This window comes from Tamandua tetradactyla, chromosome 18 (genome assembly GCF_023851605.1).
Source record: "Tamandua tetradactyla isolate mTamTet1 chromosome 18, mTamTet1.pri, whole genome shotgun sequence".
NCBI classification, from domain to species: Eukaryota; Metazoa; Chordata; class Mammalia; order Pilosa; family Myrmecophagidae; genus Tamandua; species Tamandua tetradactyla.
In genome coordinates, this window is record NC_135344.1 from 19368001 (window position 1) to 19393233 (window position 25233).

At 35.5% G+C, this 25233-nt stretch overlaps 1 protein-coding gene across 1 annotated transcript in view; it reads right to left on the bottom strand.

Annotated features, from left to right (window-relative positions):
- Window positions 1-25233, bottom strand: part of PHLPP1 (PH domain and leucine rich repeat protein phosphatase 1) — a 268194-nt gene that overhangs the window by 126294 nt on the left and 116667 nt on the right. The window contains exons 2-3 of the mRNA XM_077135308.1: window positions 18973-19169; window positions 11304-11429 (exon numbers count right to left, since the gene is read on the bottom strand). Of these exons, the coding sequence (XP_076991423.1) occupies window positions 11304-11429; window positions 18973-19169 (323 nt within the window). The remainder of the gene's footprint in view (window positions 1-11303; window positions 11430-18972; window positions 19170-25233) is intronic.

Here is a 25233-nt window from a genome sequence, read left to right on the forward strand (position 1 = left end):
TCATTTAAGAACATCAGTGATCAATGTATGGTGGATGTGCTCAAATGTCCCTCAGCAGCACACTCCAATTAACAGATCGCTCGATAAACCACTTTTTATTATACTACCTGCATCCTACTGACAACTGTGTACATGGAGTACTTTTTTTTAGTTTCAGGAAACCTCAGTTATTTGAATCTTGGTGTGTCTTTAGCCCTTCAGACCACTACGGAACATTGGAAGAGCGATTAAAGAAAAAGAACAGCAGAATGTAGTACTAACATTAAATACTCTACATGACAGTTCCCCCATCTGCAAAATGGAGATAATATCTCCTCAAAAGTGGTGCTTATAAAGCACAACACTGCTATAAAGCATCTAGAACAGTGCTTGGCATATAGTAAGATGTACCAAAATACAGCTATTACTATTAGCATTATTTCTGTTAGCATAGCATCAATTCAGTCTGCTAAACAACTCGATTAACAAAAATATTTCTAACACCAAGTTGAGATAAGAATCTTTTTATTTTACTGTTGACCTCACAGATGAAAAGCAATGAAATAACTAATTCACTTTGGATACAATGTCTAAATCAAGGGAAAATAATGGTCAAATACTCTGTACAATCAGATGGTATCTGCAGGATCTTTTTTTTTTTTGTATGCTATATGGTGGGGTCACATTTCATTATTTTTCCACGTGAGTATCCCATTATTGCAGCACCATTTGTTGATTTCTTTTGTTTGTTTTGCTTGCTTGTTTGTTTTTTTTGGGGGGGGGAAGTGCATTACTTGCAGGATCTTAAACCAGGAAGCCCCCAGGAGGGAAGCTAGATAAGGTATCTCAGAACCAAGTGACAGACGGAATTGTTGGAATTAACCAACAGTTAATTACAAAAGTAACTAACTCACAAGGTGCCCTTTCCTTGCGGCATATTCTCTTCAGTATCACAGGCTTTTATCATTATTTTTGGAATAAGACACCTGAATCAACCCTGTAATCTTGATAATCTGAACACAAGATTTGTAAAAAAAAAGTCACAATTACCTGAATTTTCCATTCTTAAAAAAAAAAAACACTAGAAATGGTATTCTATTGGTATTATATACACTGGTATATATGTGTACACACAAACACATGGATATAGTTGTGGATGAAATAACAGATGCCTGGGATTTGCTTCATAATAATCCAGAGATGGAGGTATGATAGTTAAATGCACACGTCAACTTGACCAGGTTATGGTGTACACCTGTGTAATCAAACAAGCACTGGCCTGATTGTTAGGGTGAGGTTATTTCATTGATTCAAATCATTAGTCAATTGACTGCATCCATGTCTAATGACAACTGCAGTCAATAAGGGAGACTGCTTTCAGCAAAGAAAGAAGCCTTGTTCAATCAGTTGAAGACCTTAAAGGGAGTACTAATGATTTCAGCTGTCAGAAAAAAAGAATTTCTGTCTCTTCTTCAGCCAGTCAGCTTCTAGTGGGGAGCTCCCCGAAACCTTCATTGGAGTTCCCAACTGGCAGCCTGGCCTACAGAACGGGCACTTGCCAATCACATTAGTCGTGTGAGTCAATTCCTATAATAAATCTCATAATATCTACATACATATACAGGCATATCCTATTCATTCTGTTTCCCTACAGAACCCTGACTAATACAGAATTAATCAGGAATGGAGGGGTATATAGATGAAATAAACTGACAATGAGTTGATAAATGTGGAAGCTAGGTCATGGTTTGTGGGGGTTACTATACTATTATCTCTAGCTTTTACTATTATCATACCTTTTATTTTATTTTTAAAATGATAATTTTTATTACTTTCCATAATAAAAAGCTAAGAAACACATAAACACACAACACCAAATCAGGGATCTTAATCGACTCTGAATCTTTCTTGAAATAAAGAAGATGTTCAAATGCGATAATCCTGTGTCCCAGAAATGAGTAAGACTTCTAAATTAAAAATAAGTAAGACTGAGGCTACATATTCACATGAAAGACTGATTTTGAATAGTCACAGGATCAGTCAGTATGTCTAAAACTAATGGACTCCAAAAAAATGGGTCAAAGACAATTAGGTCAGCATTTTTATGCTGCTCCTCATATATCTGATGGGAGCTCTTTTGCAATTTGCTCTTCAGCCCACCTTAAAAATTTGCCCCTGCAACCACTTTTAAAACATGCTGGATACATGTACCCATATTGAGCAAATAGAGCCCGTTCTTACACTGCATACAACAGGATGTTTATTGAATTTTTAAAGCATGTCATGCATTAATGTTTTAGGGATGACTTACAAACAATATTGTAATCCTCCCAAAGGAGCTATCTCCTCCGTAGTATCTGATACTTACACACACCCAAAATAAAAACTCTAAAGGGATTACCTCGGGTATTATTTTGGCAAGCAATACTAAGTGCTAATATTAAGTTCACAAAATAAAAAATAAATTCAAAAGGACCTTGGTAGAACACATCTAATTAATAGCTTTTTATAAATCTTCCCCAAATCAAATGAAACAGATTAGAAAAAAAGGTTAACAATACTCTTGTAGCTGAAGTTCACAAACTGAAAGCCAAGAATTTTCCTTTTAAATTACATATCTAATTCATTTTAATTTTAAAATAATTAGAATTTGGTTCCTTTTGTCCTCTTAGCCTGACTGGAGTAGAGATGGTAATTAAATATCAGAAACTCAGAATCCTTTCTGTTGCCAGTTTGTTTTTCTCTCAGACCCTTATTTAAGCATCAGTATGTAAAGACAATTCTGTGAAAGTTTTGATTCTGAATATGAAAAGAAAGAGAAACTAAGTGTTTCCATGGTAATCCTGAGTGTGACTAAACTGTATAATACAATGGTATCTACATATGAGGAAGAGCAGATGACAATGGAAAGGGGAAACTGGAAAAAGAGAGGCCTTATAAGACAAAGAATCAGTCTTTCACTCCAACTTCCCCATAAACACATACTCCCAAATGAACCAAAAGTCTCACCCTCTGTTCAGCGGCCCCAACTCTCTCTCCCAGGATGTCGGGTTAAATGAAAAGATGCAATCAGAAGATTTCTCCCAACATAGAAAGTTTAAAGAAGGTATGGTCATATTTTATGGAGGATTCATATCCAAATGGAGAACTCCCTCACCTGTTTATTCTACGGTAGCTAACCAAATTAATTTGTCTCTTATAACTCATTTCCCCTTTGATTCACAAACCAAAGTAATTTCTAAAAATGTTGAAATGTGTTTTTAATGACTGAAGAAATGGAATATACGTATCTGAAATCTGTATTTACTCCACTGTTTTGCTCCCTATCCCCAACTCCTGACTTGTCATCCCCCAATGTCTGCCATCCTTAATTTCTTTCCCCCCAAAGCTGCTAAGGTTAAGAGAGTGGCAGAAAGCACCTTATTCAGATACATTAAACATATGTTGCCCTTATTTGCTGAAAATAACCATAAAAATAGATAACATTTTAAAATACTAGGCAATCAATAATGATGGTCATAAAATTATATCATTAGGGCAGGCCACGGTGGCTAAGTGGCAGAATTCTCGTCTGCCAAGCTGGAGACCGGGGTTCGTTTCCTGGTTCCTGCACACACACACACACACACACACACACACACACACACAATTACATTATTTATTAACTCATTCCTTCATCCTTTCACACACAACACATGCATGTGTGTGCGCGTACACACCCTCTCTTACTTAAATGTGCCAGTATATTACATACATGTTTCACATAGTAAGTATTACTGTTATTCCCTTTATCTGATGAAGAGGCTTACAACTTAGAAACTTTCATAAGGTCACACAGGCAGTAAATGTGTGCCTCTGAAACTTACCCCACATCTTCTCCAAACACTCAGTCTTTCTGAAGGAAGATAAGGTTCGTATTCTAATTAATCCCATGTTAGAAAACTAGCATAATTAAATCAAAGTTCCTCTTCCCTCCTGGAAATGGTCATCACATTTGCAAGCATAAAATACATGCTGTAGCCATGTGTTTGTGAGTTATCTTTCACATATAACTACATCACACTTCAGCACTTACATATCAAAAGCTTTCTAATGACAATGAAATAATCAGTGGAAACGGAAACAAGCATCGATTTTCCCTCCATCATTCTGCCATCACATTTTCCTGTATCATATTCCTTCCCCCATACTCTGTCTTCTCCAGTTGAAGAAGTCTGATGTCTGAATCATTCCATGGTCTTGAGAATCAGAGTGAGAGCCTTATTAGAGATCAACTATACTATTAGGCAATGGAGATGGCAGATTAGCCTGCAACAAGCTAGAAAACAACATTTTTCATCCCCTGTTTAAGAGATATTTCATAAACTACCTCTTGTGCTCCACCTCTCTGCCTGAATACTGGAACAGAAGCTCTTCATAGTCAAGAATAGTGAAAAGTGCAAATATGAAGATACTAATCAGTGCTATGGTTTCTGACTGAGGCTATAAACTACCCAGTAATTCAAAGTTGAAAGCAAGAAGTCATTTTTCATTTTCCTCAAGTACTATGTTGTTTATCAGCAATCCTTTCATCCTATCTCCAAAACACATCACGAATCTATCCATTTCTCTTCATTTCCACTGCTAAGGCACCTTCACCTCCTGCCTTCAACAATCCATTTCTCATACCACAGCAGCCGTCAAATCAAGTAACTTCCCTAAGAAAACTCTAATAGTTTCCAATTACACAATTAATAAAACCTGATCTCCTTACTCTGTTCTATAACAAAGATCCCTAACCTAATTCTGACTTCATGTGCTATAACTTTCCCCCTCATTCCATTCTTAGAGATTTCTCACATTGTTGTCTCCCTCTACCTGAAAAGCAATTCCCACCAGATCGTCAAATAATTAGATTTTCTTTACATTGAAGTTTCAGGTGAAATGTCACCTCCTTAGAGAAGGTTCTCCATCCCTATCATTCTCTGTCATATCATCTTTTATTAATTTTCATTATGCCACTATGATTACTTGATATTTTCTTTCTTGTTTGTTTGTTTATCATCTCTCTCCTCCAATGTACACTCCACCAAGAGAAGGGAATTGAACATTGTTGTTTGCTATATCTTCAGTGCATAAAATAAATATCTGACACAAAGAAAGTACTTAGTAAATGTTTGCTGATACTTGAGACCAGTAACTTACCAACTGTTCAAATGTTTGACATATAAGACTATTAAATTCCTATTAATCTTCTTGTAATTGTTTCAATCAAAACTATCTACCATGGTAAGCTTGACAAATTATGTATACTCTTACTTACCTCTTTATCTTTGTTTAAGAATATATAACTTGGCTTTGTTACAAAAATAATTTAAAGCAGCCTCTGTTACACTGCTTTTAGACTAAAAAAGCAGAATGTCTATTTAAAACATTCTCAAAATACTCAACCAGTATTCCTCACCAATTGATGAAAAGCATACAAAGACTGAGAAAACGTCACAGACCAGAGGTGACTAAGATTACATGACAATGACAATTGAATGTAAAGTGAGATCCTGGAATGGACTCTAGAATAGAAAAATGATGTTAATAGAAAAAGTAGTGCCATCCAAATAAAGTCTGGAAATTAGCTAAGATTAATATACCAGTGGACTTCCGCAAGATGGTGGAAAAGGAGAGGCTGAGTTCACCCTGGCTCCATACAACTAGAGATGCAACAGAAAATGACCAGGACAGTGGTTCCATAGTGCAAGTGATTATAGAGGATCTCTACCTTACACAGGGAGGCCCTCGGAGAAAAACTGGAGAAATTGGGATGGAGAGAACAGGATGAAGGTACTCGGTCATGATTCCTCCTATCCCCACAGCTGGCTTGGGAAGATTTTCCCTTTGGCTCCACAGCTGGGAGTTCCTGTGGTGAACGTGGAAGATAATACACATTGTTTTCTTGTGCACAGACTCTACTTAGTCACAACCAGTCCTGTGATGCACTACTGTGGGTGTCTGCCTTTTTTTTTTCAGCAAAGACTTAGGAGGTCCTTCTCCGGAGAGGAGGGGGAGATGTGAAGTGGTGCCGGTCCAACATACATGACATGCAGTGTGTTTGGGTCCTGATACTGCTCCCCTTCTCCCACGGAGGCCCAGAGACCACAGGTGTGTGTGGGCGGAGAGGTGAGGTCAAGGAAGCTGGCCAAGCTGAGTGCCCTGGCTGCTAGACACTGCACCTGCGGTCGGGACAGGTGAGCCTAAGGGGACAAGAAGGCTCAAGAGTGCCATTTGCTGGGGAGAAGCAGAAAGTGCAGCCTGACAAATTGCCTATCTGCCTAGCTCTCAAATAAGGCCCTAAGTGGAACTGCAATTCCCCCTTGAGATTAGGGACTTGGTTTCAAGGGGAAGGACTGACTAACTCCAAAAGGGTATCGTCAAAGCTAATACAAGTAGATCCAAAATCTTAGACGAGGGCAGGAAATAAATCTTCAAAATAACCTTATTGAGACATTAAAACGCCTTGTCTTCAACAGAAGATCATAAAGCATGTGAAGACGCAGGCAGATACGGTTCAGCTAAATTACCTGAGGGGACACAGAATTTGGAGCAACTAATTAAGGTTGTTCATAACAACCTAAAGGATACCAAGATGACACTGGAGGAGTATACAGAAGAATCTGAAAGAATAAACAGAGATGAAAGATACCATAGACCAAATTAAAAATATATTAGAGGCTGATAACAGTAAACTTCAAGAGGCAGAAGAAAGAATATGTGAATTAGAAGACAAGATAATTGAACTTGAATGCTCAAAAGAACAAATGGGGGTGGGCAATGATGGTACAGTGGCAGAGTTCTTACCTGCCATGCCAGCAACCCAGGTTCAATTCCTGGTACCTGCCCATGCCAAAAAAAAAAAAGGCAGGAAAAATGCAATTTGATCTCAGGGAAATGATAGACACTACAAAGCATACAAATGTAAGAATTACTGGCGTCCCATAAGGAGAAAAGAAAAGTAAAGGGATAGGAAGGCTAACTGAAGATAAAATAGGGGAAATTTTCAACCAGTATAAAAGATATAAACATCAAAACCAAACAAGCCTGGGGGTGCATGGGTAGTGCAGTGGTCAAATGCCCGCCTTCCATGCGGGAGACCTGGATTTGATTTCCGAACCACGTACCACAACCACCACCACCACCACCCTCCCAAAAAAATAAGCCCAGTAAATCCCAAATAGAATAAATACAAAAAGGCTTACTAAACAACGTACAATTCTCAGAATGTCAAATTTTTAAGAGAAGCAAAAAGTCATGAAGGCAGCAAAAGAAAAAACTCTAAGCTCAAATTATATATGAGGCAAGAAGAGAGTGGAAGGATATATTTAAAATTTTCAACAAGAAAGACTTCTAACCAAGAACTCTTTACCCTGCCAAACTGTTCTGCAAAATTGAGGCAGAGATTAAAATCTTCACAGATAAACCACTCTGTGAGAATTTGCCAGCAAGAGACCCGCCCTACAAGAAATATTAAAGGGAACTCTGGTGACTGAAAAAAAAACGGAGAGTGAGATTTGAAGGAGGGTACAGAATTGAAGAGTTTTAGCAAGGGTAACTTAAAAGATAAAAAGTGAGAGAAGGAAAAGAACATATAGATCTGACAAATAAAAACTATCGGCAGGTATAGTAATATTAGATAAAATACATTCCTGAAATAAAAAATTTGAAAATGTGTAGTACATAAGTCATTACTATAGCAATGTTGATATCTGTAATAATTTTCTGCTTGATATTTTCAGAAGGTACCCAGTTTTGATAGCTAATGAAATGTTATTTACAATAGTGCTTAATATTTAGAAATAAAGAAACTCTGGTATCTGTAGATTTTTTTTCTAGCTTACTTTAATTTTAAATTAGTTTATGAAATATATTATACAAACACAGGCTTTACAATGATTGTTTAGGTATTTTATTTAAGTATATCTATGGTTAAGCTAACTAAGATACCCACTCTTGGTGGTTAAGATTTTCATATATTAATTGTAAAAACAGTTGTATCTTTATATTTTCCTGAAATAAAAAACTTGAAAATGCTCAGTAACATAGGATATTACTATAGCAACGGTGATATTCCCAGTAACTTTCTACTTGATATTTTGAGAATATTCACAGTTTTGACAGCTAATCAAGTGTGTTTAACATTTTTTATTGTGAAATAAATATTCAAAAAGCAATAAATTTCAAAGTATATTGTAACAAGTAGCTATAGAAAAGATGTCAGAATTTGGTATGGATTACAGCTTCACAATTTTAGGTTTTTCCTTCTAACTGCTCGGAGACTAAAAGAAATAGAATGATACAGCAGTCACACTCATTTGTTAAATCCTACCTTCTCTATTATAACTCCACCGTCATCTTTGATACTTCACCCATTCTTTAGGAGTATCTAGGCTATGCCCATTCTAGCATTTTCATGTTGGAAAAGGCTGTCGATAATATGGGCTAGAGGGATGGAACTAGCTGATTTTCTGGAGAGGTTGGCCTTTCTGCATTTCAGGACTTTTCTGGTTCAGGGACCCATCTGGAGATTGTTAGTTTCTGGAAAGTTACCCTACTGCATGGAACCTTTGTAGAATTTTACATGACACCCAAGGCGTTCTTTAGAATTGGCAGGAATGGTTTTGGTTGGGGTTTGGCAAGTTATGGTAGCTAGGAATGTCTAACTGAAGCTTGTATAAGAGTGACCTCCAGAATAGCCTCTCGACTCTATTTGCACTCTCTCAGCTACTGATACCTTATCTGTTACACTTCTTTTCCCTCTTTTGGTCATGAAGGCATTATTGATCCAATGGTGCCAAGGCTAGACTCATCCCTGGGATTCAAATTCCACGTTGCCTGGGAGACTTTCACCTCTGGATGCTATGTCCCTTGTAGTGGGGAGTAATCCAATGGTATTTAAGTTAGTGTTCAATGTTTAGAATTTAAGAAAGTCTGGTATCTATGTAGATTTTTGTGTTAGCCTTCATTTAAATTGGCTTATGAAACTTACTATATAAACACAGGCTTTACAACGACTATTTAGATAATTTATTTAAATGTCTATGGACAAGCTAATTAAGATATCCATTTTTGGTGGTTCTAAATGTATTGTTTGTTTTCTTAAATAAAAATATTTAAATAAGATTAATATACCAATATTGGTGCGCCAGTTTGAAACTGCTGTGTACCCCAGATAAGCCACGTTCTTTAATCCTGATTCATTATTGTTGGGTGGGATCTTTTTTATTAAGTTGTTTCCATGGAGATGTGACCCACCCAATTGTGGGTAGGACCTTTTAATTAGGTGCGTCTCATGGAGATATGTCTCTAGCTATTCAAGGTAGGTCGCTTCTGGAGTCCTTTAGGAGGGAACCATTTTGGAAAAAGCTTCAGAGCTCACACAGAGACTTTTCAAGAAAGAAAGAAAACATCCCTGCAGAAGCTGAAACCAGAAGCCAAAGGACCAGCAGAGGTCAGCCACGTGCCTTCCCAGCTGACAGAGGTGTTCTGGATGCCACTGGTCCTTCTTGAGTCAAGGTATCTTTTTCTGGAAGCCATGGTTTGGACATTTTTATGGCCTTAGAACTGTAAACCTGTAACTTGAGAAATTCCCAGTATAAAATCCAACCCATTTTTGGTATACTGCATTTACAACAGCATTAGCAAAGTAAAACAGATGGTTTCTTAGTTTTGACAAATGTATCATGGTAATATAAAATGTTTGGGAAATTGGGCAATGAACTCTCTGTACTTTGCAACTTTTCTGTTAATATATAATTATTTCCCCCAAAGAAGTTTATTTTAAAAAATTAACACCTCCATAGAGAAATGTCCTGTACTTTAACCACAGTCCAGCATTTTATTCTGAATAAAGAAAAGGGAGGCCATTGGCTCCCTTTGAGGCATACATCCACTTAAAAATAACAGCACAGTGTTTATTTAATACTTGTCTCTCACATCTGAAACCACAAGAGTAATTTCAAAACAACTACACAGATGTACTTAGTCACTCAATTATCACATTAGTGTCATCTTTCCCAATTTCTCTGCTAGGGGTGCTGTCTTATACATTACGAATCTCCATTTTACCTATTAGATTGGGAGACTCTTCTAAGTCCTATCAAACTCTGCCCATAACTACTTCTCTAGAGGAGGAGAAACTAAAGTTCTTAAGTGATGTGGCATTATTGGAGAACACAGTAATTCAAATGTGGCTATCATTTCAAAAAGATTTTCAAGACATTATTCTCAAATTTTCTATTAATTATTTCATGAAATTATTTCATTATTCATTCACTTGACAAGTAGTTACATCATACAGCAGTCTGAATCATACTGAACTTGAAATAAAAACCGGATTATAAATTTAAAAATGTGAAAACAAATTTCTTTGTAATGATTTTGCACACTAGAAAGGTTTCATCATTTCATAAACACACCCAAAACCAAGGTTCTGAATACTGCAATCCACCCCATAATTTTAAACAAAATTTGCAAATTAATTTCAAAAACAAAAATCTCACATTTTAAATGTTTTATAAATGAGATTTATAAACACCCTTACAATGATCAAAATATCAGCATTTAATTATTTTTATTTTTCCTGTTATTCTGGTTTCCATTAATGACACACATACACACACAAACCATGCGTATATTAAATTAAATATTTCATGGGTCATGGTGATTTTATTTATTCAGGGGAATAGAAAATGCTCAAAATAATTAAGAAAAAAAGTTAAACCAGATTAAAGATTAAAAGGAAATGGCACAAAATTAAACTATGTACAAGGAAAAACAGTCAAAAGCAGGGAGAAAATACAGAACAATTTTTTATGTTTTATGTTTTTTTTTTTTTTTATTTTATAGTTGTCCTACCCTGAGCCAGTCTCTTATATATTCTCAACCTCAATTTTCCTTATCTATAACTTTAGGATAGTAATGCTAGTCATACCCACAATTTTTTTTGAAATTATGTATTTAACAAATAACACAATTTTTTAAAAAAAGAAAAGCTACTTTTTAGCCAAAATTAGCTTTTCAAGTACTAAAAATTACTCACGACTGTTAATATCTGGGGAAAAAAAAAACAAAACAAAAGCCCCATGTCTATAACTATATTTTGGAACTGAGTAAAGCAGAAAGCACTGTGTTACTCAGTTAGAAGCTAGAACAGAATTCTTTTTTTTTTTTTTCCCCTCCACATGGGCAGGCACTGGGAATCAAACCCAGGTCTCCAGCATGGCAGGCGGGAATTCTGCCACTGAGGCACCACTGCACCGCCCTAGAACAGAATTCTTGAGTAAGGACTTGCTTACCTTAGAGACTTGTCGAAGCCACCTTAAATACTCTGTGAAAGTATCAAAACAAATGTAGTAAGTCTGGCTTTGGGGTCCAGAGGAGCTAAATGCTAAACAGTGCTGGTGCTTTTTTACTTCTTCTACCTATAAAAACAAAGAGAGATAAAAACAAGTAAGACAGCAGAACCATTTGCATAGCTCATTAAATATAATTTGGAGCAGTGAACCTATGCAGATTTGCATCATTCCCTATGTATGTTTCTCTTATTTAAGCAAATTAACTCCTGAGTCTGACCAGCCAATGTGAACTATAAGGAAACCAAAAAGGGGGAGTCTGTTTTTTTTTCATTAGATTCCCCCAACATATTGAAATTCTCTTCTTCTTGTTTATAACTGGAACAGGCTCTCTTCTCTTACTCCTCTCCCCTCACAATAGTGTGGAGTTCTTACCTCTCAGGAGGATTTTTACTTAAGAGGGATTTTTTTTATTACTCAAACAAAATGGTACATCAGAATCCAATTAATATAGAAAAACTAAAATATTATCAAGAACAAGAGGGACTTACATTATGAAAGCAAAGTCTGAGGTCTGTACTTTATCAATAGTTTTAAATATATGTAGATATTGTCTTATAATGTATTAATTTTAATAAAATACATTCTAGATTTCAAATAAGGTACTTATAACTATGTTTTAAAGTTTCAACATGCTATTGTAAGTCTGGGATAAGCCTCTGTAAGGTAGTTGCCAAGGAGGGTGGGGTGTGTATGTGTCACTGTTTTAGTTGTTATAGTACTCTGAAATATTGCCTTAATTATCTGGCATTTTCTTTAACAGGGTTGTTTAGTTTAACAACCTAGTTGAAGTCTAGTCATTATCAACTATTATAATTCAGAGACTTAGAAACTCCAAAGGTAAGATTTGAAAAGAACCTTGTGAATTCCCAGACTTCCTTCTTCAAAGAAAATGTCTATAACATTTCAGACACCTCTAGCATCTGATAAGACTTTTCTTGCTTTTAAGTTGAGCAAAGTATTCATCCCTAAAACTTTCACTAATTGACTCTCATTTTGTGCTCTGGTAAAACACAGGATAATTCTACTCCCTCTCCTATTTAATAACCTTTAAAATATTTGAAAGCAAGATGGTTTAACATTATTAGATCCAGAAAATCATTAACCATATTGACCAATTAAAAAAGAAAATCATATGATCATCCCCACAGTCACAGAAAAAGTATTTTATAACATTAACTACCCACCCATAATAAAAACTCTTAGCACACTAAGAACGGAAACAACTCCCTTAAGCTGACTAAGGTATCTATCCAACACCAAAGGCAAATTTCAATGTCAGTGATCAAATATCCCTCTCAGATCATTCACAAGAGACAGTAATCTACTGTTTCCATTTAACACTGTACTGGAGTTCTGGCCATCACAATAAGACAAAGAAATATATCAAGGAAGAAATAAAGTTGTTATTACTTGAATATTATATGATTAGCTATATAATAAACTTAATCTCTATTAGAATAAATAAAGAAGCTTAGCCATATGATGACACAAAATCAGTAGTCAAAACTCAACTGCATTTCTGTACATGAAAGAGAAAATATAATTTTTTTTAAATGCCATTTAAACTAATCTCTACTGACAGAAAGCAGGTCCCTAATTTTCTGGGGATGAGGTAGGGGTTGTGTAGGAAGGAGCAGGAGGTAAGGAGGACACAGGGGCATAAAGAAACTCTTGCTCTTGGGCTGATGGCTATGTTCACTGTCTTGATTGTGGTGATGGTTAAATGGGTGTGTACAACTACCAAATCGTACTCTTTAAATAGGTATACTTTACTGTATATCATTATACGTCAAAGTATTGGTGAGGATGCAGAGAAACAGGCATACTTGTACACTGCTGATGTGAGTGTAAAATAGTACAACATCCTTGGAAAACAACTTGGCATCATCTTGCAAAATTAAACATGCATATGGCCTATCTGCCTAGTAATTGCACTTCTAGCTATATGTGCCCTAGAGCAGGAGGGTCATTAAACAAGGAGGTCAGTATAGGCATTTTGGATTAAACAGTTCTTCACTGTACCTTGTACAGGACTATCTAATACTTCGTATGATGTCTTACTCCCTAAGACCCTGTTTTCTAAATGCCAATAGTGTGACCTTGCAGCAGAGACACAGATATTCACCAAAAACTCTATTTCCTTCTCCACATTTTACAGACCTCTTGCAATCTAAGTGGAATTATGTGACTGGTTCTGGCCAATGAGCTGTCAGCAAAAGCGACATGTATTTCTGCATACAAGTACAGAGGAGCCAGCGAACAACCCTCCTGTTACCTCTTCCCCTGCCAAAGCAACACTGGAAGGCAAAATATTCCAAACGTTTTCATTACAAGAGAGCAGAGCCTCCATAAGACTGGGTCCCTGTACAATTCTGTGAAAAGGAAATCCCACCCCCCATTTACCTGCCGTGGAAATACAATGTGAGCAATAAATACTATGGTAAGTCACTGAGATTTGGGGAGTTTTGTTAGCACAGCACAACCTCGCCTACACTGACTGATGTACAGTTCAATCATCTGACAACTTAAACTCTCCCACATTTTACCATCTGTCCCCCTGGCACAGCATCTTGTTGAGGACTATTGCCCTAAAAAACCTATTTGCACATAAGGAAACATACATACCCAAGAATATGTACAGCAGCAGTGCTCATCCTAATAAAACACCGGAAACAACCCAAACACCTATTAGTAGGAAAATTATTTGAGAAAGTTTACAGAGTAGAATATTATGGAGAAATGAAACCCACATATAGCAACATGGAATATTATGAAACATAATTCTGTGTGAACAAATTCAATCACAGAAGATCATTTAAAAAATTTATACAGATCAAAAACAAGCAAAAAGTAGTTATGTGATAAAATTTTCTTCAAAAAAGAAAGAAAATTCAAGGAGAGTAGACAACCTCTAGGGTGGAGGGAGGTTAAGATAACACAGGCAGAAACACTGGCTTTGCTCCTGATAATTAAGAAATTGAGTAGCAGGTTAAAAATATTCAATTTATTATGCTTCACAATTTAAGAGATCTTAAAGTATTAATTGAAATAAGTTAATTAAAAATCTATGCTATATTCTAAAGGAGAAATTACATATAACAATAATTGCACAAGGAATAAAAACATATTCAATGAAATAATTATAATTATTTCAAAAATTAAATTTTAAGAGGACTTTATTTAAGTTCAGTCTTAAAATTCTCTATTTAAAATGTAAACTAATGACCAGGCCCAAGTGATACATCAAATTTGATTATCATAGCACTTAGAACAAGATTATGTTCAATCTGTCTCACATTTTATTTCTAGTTCTTCTTTATATAAATTAAAAAGAAAAAAAAGCTTTCCGTTTCCTCTGCTTATCCTTTAACACAACAGAATGAAAAAGAGGAATTAACAAATATCAATAAAAACTCAGACTGCAAAGAGTGAAGTTCTTTTTTACTAATCAAACAACAGGTTATAAGAGTTAGGTTTCCAAAGGACTCAATTATTTCCAAAGGCATAGCTCAAAAGAGGGTTTACAATGTTTGCCGAGGGAAAGAGGAAGTTATTAACTTTCAATTCACTCAGTGGTAGAAGTCCATCCAATTGCAGGCTTGGTCACATAGGCCTGGGAAAGAGGACAAGTCTCCAGCTCTCAATGAAAATGCTAATTATAATGGGATTCTCTGATCTTATCCATACTTTCCAGACTCTGTATATCTGCACATAACAATCTTTCTGACCATCTCCTTCAATGTCAAAAGATTTTTCACCCTGCAAGTTCTACCATAATTGCTAAACTCCTTCCTTATAAACTTACCTGATTTCCCCACGAAATGTAACCTTTCCTCCCACTAATCTTCTATAATACTTTTTTGTGCATCTCTCTTGGAGTAAAAATTGTTGCACCCATCCTTCATCTCCTGATAACAAATTATAAGCAGGCACAGTGACTTGTTCATCTATGTCAGGAGAGCCAAGGACCATGCCTTCCCCACAGAGGATACTTAATAAATAGTTACCTTAAATTTCCCTATGCAAATACCTAACTTTACTGAGAAGAGATTGTTGATCTAACAGTGCATCATACACTAAATATGCATTTTTAATGATGACCTATAGAAGTGATAATGATGACTAATTTTTCAGTAATCAGCCAAAGGACAAGATCTTACATAATATGTATTTGTCACTAACTCTTCAATGCTCAGAAGAAAGTGAAGGAATATTGTTTCAAAAGGGATGACTAAAACAGGTTTGCAGCCTGGCCAAAACCTATTTCTGAAAATGATCAAATGTTAGCCTCTTAGGACTAGAATACATAATAGAGAAGGGAGAAAAATCTAACATGGACTACTTATTCATAAGTAAAGACAAGTCTAAACTTGTGAATAAAGAAATGATCTCACTACATTAAGAGGTAAGGGAAAGAACCATTTATTACTGCACAAATCCAGTCATACCTTCTTCATTTCTAATCTTTGGAACCAACACACCAGTCATTTGTCAATTTAAAAAAAGGTTCACTTTCACAAGAATTGGCTTCTAAACTTCCTTCTTTTTATATTTTTCACCTCCTGCCTCCTTTTCCATGACCTTTAAGGGAAAATAATTTAAAAAAAATAACTTGCACAACATGTCCCCGATTTCCAACAACTCATCTTTTTTTCACCCAAATCTGCTTTCCTGTTTATTAACAGATTACTATCATTTAAAAATCAGGAAAGACTGACATACAATTATGATAACTCAACCCCAACAATTAGGATTTATAAATAAGTCTGTCACAGAAAAGAATTTAACATTTTCTCAAGCACTTTGGTTCTTTCTATATGATAAATAAAAGGAATAGAAGAGTTAACATGCCCTGAGAAAAGCAGTCAGTAAAGTCAGAAATATCTGGTAGGTTTTATTACATGTTTTCTCAGAAATGAATAACAATTTAGGTCCAAAATTATGATTAGCCACAATGATAAAACTAAAAATGCTAAACACAAATAAAAAGAGATGCAAGGCAAAGCAGAGTCAAAGTCTTTGGTGCTAAAAAAAAAGTCTAATCTTGACTAAGCATGGTTAAGTGGTCCAAAGGTGAAGGGCTGAGGGCTCATTATATGATAGTATAAAATACACACTCAACGGAAAGAGAAAAGAATTATAAAAAGCAAAAAGAACCTAAGAGACCTCTGGGACATCAAACAATCAATACACACATTATAGGTGTCCCAGAAAGAGAAGAAACATAAAAAAGAAGGGGGACAGAAGGAATATTCAAAGAAATAATGACAGAAAATTTCCCAAACTTAGCAAAAGACATGAATATGCACATCCAAGAAGCACAGGAAACAACAAACAGGATAAATATGCCCTGACACACACTGAGGAAATGATCAAATGCAAGGGACAAGGAGAGAGTTCTGAAAGTTGCGAGAGAAAAGCACTATGTTATGTACGAGGGAGTCCCGATTAGATTACACGGCAATTTCAAATCAGAAACCATGGAAGCAAGAATAAACCCGGAAACCAAAATTATATGTCCTGCAAGACTACCTTTCAAAAATGAGGAAGAGCCTGAGACGTTCCTAGATAAACAAAAACTGAGGGAGTTTATCACAGCACTAGACCTGCCCAGCAAGTTCTGTTAAAGGGAATTCTTCAGACTGAAAGACACTGGTCCAAAGTAGCATAGGAAAGAACAGAAAAAAAAAAAGAGCTTCAGTAAAAGTAAGCAGCTGGGTAATTATAAATGCCAGTACTATTATATTGTATTTTAGGCTATGCAACTCAACTTCTTACTTCCTACAGTACTAAATTGTGAATGTATACAAAGTAATGATAAATGCATGGTTTGGGACATAAAATGTACAAAGATATACTTTGTAACAAGTATAAAATAGATGGGGAGACTGAGGGGTAAAGGAACAGTGTGTGCATATACAATTGAAGTCATTTTGGTATCAAATAAAACATGAGTGTTATATATTTAGGAGGTTAAATTTTAACCCCATGGTAGCCATGTGGAAATATATGTAAAATATATGCAGATAAAAATGAGAAGGGACTCAATATGGTACAATACAAAAAGTCAAATAAATATGAAAATAGGAATTAATGGAAGAATTGAGGGACAAATAAGGTATGACTTACAAAGATTAAATAGTAAAATGGGAGAAGAGAGTCCTGCATTAATAGGAGTAACATCGAATATAAATGGATTAAACTCTCCAGTCAAAAAGCAGATATGATTAGCACGATAGATAAAAAAAGCATGATGTATTATATGTTGTCTAGAAAGGCTTAATCTTAAATTCAAAGACATAAGCAGGTTGAAAGAAAAAGTATAGAAAAAATTGTACCATGCAAGTAGAAACTAAAGAGAACAGATAGCAGGTAAAATAGATTTTAAGTTAAAAACACTACAAGGGTCAAAGACAGTCATTATATATTGACAAAAGGTTCAATTCAACAATTATAAACATATATATACACACACACACTAACAGTAGAGCCCCAAAATATATGTAGCAAATGCTGACAGACTTAAAGGGAGAAAGGACAATATTTTATGACCTCACAGATATTAAATAATTTGAATAAGCAAACTAGACAGCCAGAATCTAAGAGAATACAGGTTACCAGGGGATGAGGTGGGGATAGAGAATAGCAAGCCAAGCCTTAAAATGTACAGTTTTTATCTGGGATGATGGAAAAGTCTTGGTAGTATGGTAGTATGGTAATACGACATTGTGAATGTAATTAGCAACGCTGAATAATATATTTAATGCGGCTAAAAAGGGAAATTGTAGGTTCTACATATGATACTAGAATAAAAATTAAAACAAAAAAATCCATGGGAGTGTACAACATAAAACAATGGATTGTAAATTCAACCATGGACTACAGTTGACAGTAAAATTATAGACACGTGCTTTCATCGTGTAACAAACGTGCCAGGGGGTGCGAGGGTAGTTCAGCAGCAGAATTCTCACCTGCCATGAGGGAGATTTCCAGCCCATGTGCTTCCCAAAACAAACAAACAAAAGAAACCAACAAAATCAAACAAACAAAAAAATTCAATAAATGGCATTGCAATAATGGGATACTCACACGGAAAAAGAATGAAAACCATACAGCATACAAAAAAAGAAAGAAAGAAATGTGCTACACTAATGCAATGTGTTGCTATTAGGGTGGTATATGGGAATCCTGTATTTTATGCATAATTGTTATATAGTCCAACTACTTCTCTAATAAATAAGTATACACATACATATATACACTCAAGATATCCACAGGTATCTACTCATAAATAATGAATCAGCATCTACACCCTAGAACATAACAGTGAAAACAACTGATCTATTTTCAGTCCAGCAGGTAAAACAAGTGTACAAATGAGGCGAAGATGACCAGGGTCTCATGAGAGCCGAGAGCATTAGTTTCCTGAAGTCAACCACCAACCATGCCCACTGGTAGCACAACAGGAGCTAAATAAGACTCCATGGATGAGCCAATAACCAACTACCCATTACTACAGGAATGGCCCAAATAAGCTCCTTAATGATGCCAGGAAATCTCAAGTATAACATATCAGAATATGCCAGAATTCTGTTAGTTTTATACTTACTTTTCCACCAATTAGTGGTAGAACATGCATCTTTCCAGTCAAGCTGTCTTTCACAGACGATACTATTAGGCAGGTCCCACACAGAATGACTTGGCGTCTTGTCCATCGGTTCACAGGCAACTGCATTTTACCTTTACGGACATTATACATTCCTGAGAGTTGAATCCGTTCTGAGCTACCAGTGCTATGAGGTTTTCCTGAAACAAGCACAAGTAAATAAATAAATTACTCTTAAAGAAATTAGTTTTCTTCCTACTCCCCTGCATATGAGATTTATTACTAGGATGAAAGAGAAAGATCATACAGAAACAATCTACTTTATAACTGAGAGAATCCGAAACCTGTAGTAATGCAATTATGGTAATAACTAACACAACCACTCCATGTGTACATTTTATATTAAGTGAAGAATGGTCTTTTCCTTAAAACCCTAAGAAAAGGCCATTTTAATTCCTTCATTAGAACCCATTCTATTTTTTCTATGTCATTCACAAGTTAATTATACATTTTAAAAAAGATGACTTCAAGATTTTTTTGAATGGGTCGAGGTAATTTAAAGCACTAAGAAGAAAATATTACAAGGGAAAATAATATTCAGCATCTAGCAATTAATGAAGCTAATCAATTTTAATGGAATTAACTGCTGATATTTTCCCTGCCAAATTGAATTTATATTTGCTATTAAGGAGACATAATAATTTAATGGCTTTTCTAATAGAAAAATACTATTCCATAATCATGTGATGAGTCCTCAAAGAAACACTCAATGCTAATCCATGAAGAATGTTATACTGTCATGCTTGTGATGTGTGGAGGGCAGCACAGAGAGACGGACAGAGATCTGAGAAAGATTTGAACAGTCTTCACTTCCCAGTTGGCTACGGACTCAGCAGAATTACATTCAGGCAAGTCCCATCATCTGAGTGGGAAAACTACTGTGATTAACATGACAGAAGGAAAGAGTTACAAAAACAAGGGAAGTGTTTCTCTAGTTCTAGCCACTGAATATGAAATATTAAACAAAACTGAAACCCATGCGCAGAAATAAATTAATGAGCAATGTACTGCCTTAGAGAGGGCACAGCCAGAAGCAATCTTCTGTCACTTATATTTGGAAAAGTTTTAGTTACCAAGGCCAAGGAAAAGGTAGAGGGTGAAGAGAAATTATGTTATTGATATTAAAAATTAACATAAATACTAAGTAGTTTTGACAGATGTCAAATATCCCCTACAAGAGGGAAGAGGAAGAAGAGCAGCAGCCCAAAAATAGATTTCAAGAACATCCAAAGAGTATCTGAACCCTCCCAATTACATCCTTAAGCAGAGTTGTTAGCAAATAATCAGCAGGCTTGAATTTCACTTCCTCTTTCTTCCAGTATATGAGAATGTTTTATGAAGTAAATATTGCACACTACATAATTTTGCTGGGGCTGGGCCAGAATGAAGTATAATCTGGTCTGGCTATTTAAGCCAGGTGCCCAGAACCACACAGCAAGCACTCTGGCAGAAAGGCCCTACATTGTTCACCAGCCAGATATTAATGTTCCCACAAATAGGTAGGAAGCCCAGGAGATCATTCAAAGTAGACAGGATTCCCCAGGGGTTGCCAGTGATGGATTAGACGACATCACTCACATTTCCCATTCCGCACAACTTCATTTACCCCCAGAGAAATGCCCAGTTTAAGAGTCCTTTCTATATGCCAGACTCCCTTCTCTGAGTTCAGAGAGGTGAAAAGACTCAGAGGTAAACTGTAAGCTAAAAACCAAAAAATGGAAAATAGGACATGGGATTTCCCAAAATCCAATTTCCATGACTACAATAAACTAACATTCTCTAACAAGATATCTGATCTTAAATATACATACATACACAATTACATATATACTAAATATAAAGAAGCAGGCATTTTATTCAGCCACATCAGAGTAATCAATTTTCCAATTCCACAGACATTCTAGGGAAAAACCCAGAGAATATCACCAGACAGATTAGACTAAAGCAGGAAAGGATATATAAGAGGACAGAATGGAGAGATCAATAGAAACTGGTATTTTTTTATTCCTTAGAAAAATTCTCAAGAAGTAGTCCTGGCGCCAAATGGTAAAATCAGTTTGTCCTTGGAAAGCCCTAAACATCCTGGTCTGAATCAAATCCCTCTTGTCTTGCTCTGAGCGAATTTCAATATCGTTGTTGTCTGTTCCCTCCCTGGGTGTTCCAGATTAGACACACCCTCGGGACTCGGTTGTGTACCAACTGGGCTCTGGGGAAAACAGAGCTGAATGAGGCAATACATACCTGCACAATCACCCAGGTGCACCCTCCTTTGTTTCAGACTTCCTGATTCCATTATGTAAGGAATTATTTTAACTCTCCTAGACAACCCTCAAAATTCTCAATTCAGAGGAGTCCCAATTGTCTTTTGTGCTAATAAATACTGACAACACCAAAGCAACCAATTCCTGCCAGTTTAAAGCTGGGTCAGTTGTTGTTCTAACTTTCACTTTAGAAAGGTTGCTCTAATTCCTACAGGTTAAAGGCATTTCTTACATGATCCAGGAGGAAAGAAAGACAACAAAACAAACATTTCATGCTAACATAGAGACATGGCCACAACAGAAAGTGATTTAAAAACATAAATACATACTTTCTCTCATTTACTCACTTGATATATAGTTGATTAGGTGATCTATACTAGCCTATTTAAAAAAAAACACTGACCATAAGTGGTCAAACCTATTTATAGAAAATTACAGCAGGATGCTGAGGGAGGACACTAGGACCTCTGGGTCTTAGTTACTTACTTGGGGACTCTGTCTCAACCCAAACTGACAGTTCTTACTTATTTTACACAATACTATTGTTTAAAGAGGGGAAAGAGCTTGAAATGCCTATGATATGCCAGAATTAGGCTAGGTACTGAGTATATTAAGAAATATTCCCTGCATCAAATTGCTTAAAGCAGGATTTCTCAAAATGGGGTCCAAGGACCATGTCCATCAGAATCACTTGGATTCTGGTCCAGTAAGGACCTTCAACAGACCTACAGACTTAGACCGTAGTAGCCAAGGCCTGAGAGCTGCATTTCAACAAACACCCCCAAAAAGTCCTAAGTATTGTGGCCATACATTTCAACAAATAATGATCTTCATGTCCTTCTTGAAAGTCAGCTTATTTCCTAACAAATGTACTCCTTACACTCATGAATTCAAGATTTCTATTTTGTCCCCCCTGCCCAAGTCAGCTACTTAAATTTTTTTGTGTCACATAAAACCACCCGTAAAATCTAATGAATGCTATTGACTTCTTGGGGACACAAGACATATAAATATGTACAGACACCAAATTTGGCAGATGATTTCAGCGGGTGCCTTTGACTATTCTTAAGAAACTAAAAGATGGTGAAATCACTCAACAGAAAAGAGTATTTCTTCCAGTTTCACAAATCAAATTCCAAGTATGGAGAAATATCGGTCCAAAATTAATTTCTCCTATAGCTGAATTTACTCTTATCAAAGAGCCTTGATCAAAAGTCTATACTTTGTTCCATGCTCCAGCAGCATCACTGTCATTCACAAGTAATGGCTTCTGAGATGGGCACAAAATTAATAATATTAAATTTATCCATATTAAGGACGGGAAAATAAAGGCACTGTTTTACAGTGCAGAAGGAATCCTTCACCAGAAAACCACAATTTTTGAAAAATGGTACCCCTAAAAAAAAACAAAAAAGAAATTATGGCATCCTAAAAATTCCTTGGTCAGAAAGAAGTATCTTTCTTTTGTCTTTGTTTTCCAACATAAACTCACAGGAGATCCAACAAAACAGCAGGAAGAAAGAGGGGGAGAAAAAAAATAGGAGAAAAGAGGGTACCTGATATTGCCATTGGTTCCTCTTGTCCAGCAAACAGAAAGAGCTAGATTACTATCTATTGACTTCCTGGTTCTACAAATAAGGTTATATAATACAGAAAATGTAAGTGTTTGCTTGATTTTTTTTCTTGCTTCTCCCATACACATTTTGGGAAATTTGCTGTTTTGTGGTCTCTAAATATATAAGAAATAAAGATTTACAGAACACCATGATGAGCATTAAAAATACAGGCCACGACCCCTGCACATTAGGAACATACAAGTTACCAAGGAAAAGAAGATTAATATGTATGAAAGTATGAGGAAACAGTACATAAAATGACAGAGTGAGAGAGAGAAGCTTTCCCCTGCCCATCCCAATTTTTTTAATGGGGAGAAAAATTTAAGGCTAAGATAATATTATTACTCTTTCATTTCTCTTGCCTATAATGTAAAATGAGAGATTTGAAATAAGCGATCATTAGGTTCCTTCAACTGTAATATTGATGAAAAATTTGAAATAGTTTGTTATGTAGGCTATGCTTCCCAAAATAGGTAGAATATGTGATGGTAGAGATAAGAAAGGTCAAAGAGGCAGAAATAAGACAATAAGAGAAGAAATACGAGATAAAACACTCAAATACGTGCATCAGCTAGTCTGGTAAATTGCACAATTTTTCTGAAAAGTTTAAAATGACGTATCCATACAGCCCTGTTACCAAGTGACTGGAGATAATATTTCTTTTCTAACAAAGAAAACTGGTAATTACAGTGGTAGGTCTATCATATTCAATGCCATTGAAAATACATCTACTTTTTAAGGTGTTTATAATATTATCCCAGAAAGCTAACACCTCAATGAAAGGAAGAATGAAACAATATTTGAGGAAGTACATCATATTGGCTCATTTATCCCTGTTTTAAAAAACGAGGAGTCCGTTATAATTAAAACTTCAATAAAACTGAAGGCAATTTTGTTGGCATTAAGTTTTTACGGCTTTAAGGAATAAGTGACATACAATAACTGTGCATTTTAAAGTATACAATTTGGTCTATGCGTGTGTGTGTGTAACCAACACCAGCTAAAGATCATATTGGTCTTCATCAAAGGTCCTTTCATATTCAGCTGCAATCTGTCCCTTCACCCCTAGCCAAGTGCGTCCCCTGCTCAGGCAACCACTGATAGGCTTTTTGTCACGTTCATCCATGTTGATATGTGTGCCAATAGATCATTTATTTTTGTTGCTTAGTGGTATTCCATTGTATGACTACACCACAATTTGTTTAACAATCTTTTGAAGGTTATTTGACTGGCTTACCTTTTTTTTTTTTACTATTTTGACTGTGAACATTGGTTCAGGCATACCTCAGAGATAATGCACGTTCAGTTCCAAACCCCCATAATAAAGTAAATATCACAATAAAGCAAGTCACACGAAATTTTTGGTTTTCCAGTGCATATAAAAGTTATGTTTACATATAGTCCATTAAGAGTCATAAGAAACAATGCACATACCTAAATTAAAATGTGACAGATATAAAGTGAACACATGCTGCTGGAAAAAATGGTGCCAGTAGACTTGTTCAGTGCAAGGTTGACACAAACCTCAAATTTGCGGAAAAAAATATGCAAAGCACAATAAAATGTATTGTATTTAAAATCTGTATACAAAAATAAAATTTGCATATGCCTGTATACAAATCTTTGTATCAACACATACTTTTATTTCTCTTGGGTATATATCTAAGAATGGAATGCCCAGTTCATGTGGTAGTTTAACTATTAAGAAACAGCCAAACTTTCCTAGTGGTTGTGCCATTTTACATCCCATGACCAGTTCCAGTTGTTCCACATCTTTTAGCCATTCTAATCCATGTGTAATGGTATTTTTTTTTTTTACAATTTTTTTTTTTTTATTAATTAAAAAAAGAATTAACAAAACAATTAGAAATCATTCCAATCTACATGTACAATCAGTAATTCTTAATAACATCACATAGTTGCATATTCATCATTTCTTAGTACATTTGCATCGATTTAGAAAAAGAAATAAAAAGACAACAGAATAAGAATTAAAACAATAATAGAAAGAAAAAAAAAACAAACAAAAACAAAAAAACCTATACCTCACATGCAGCTTCATTCAGTGTTTTAACATAATTGCATTACAATTGGGTAGTATCGTGCTGTCCATTTCTGAGTTTTTATATCCAGTCCCGTTGTACAGTCTGTATCCGTTCAGCTCCAATTATCCCTTCTCTTTTTTTTTTTTTTAATTAACGGAAAAAAAGAAATTAACCCAACATTTAGAGATCATACCATTCTACATATGCAATCATTAATTCTTAACATCATCACATAGATGCATGATCATCATTTCTTAGTACATATGCATTGGTTTAGAAGAA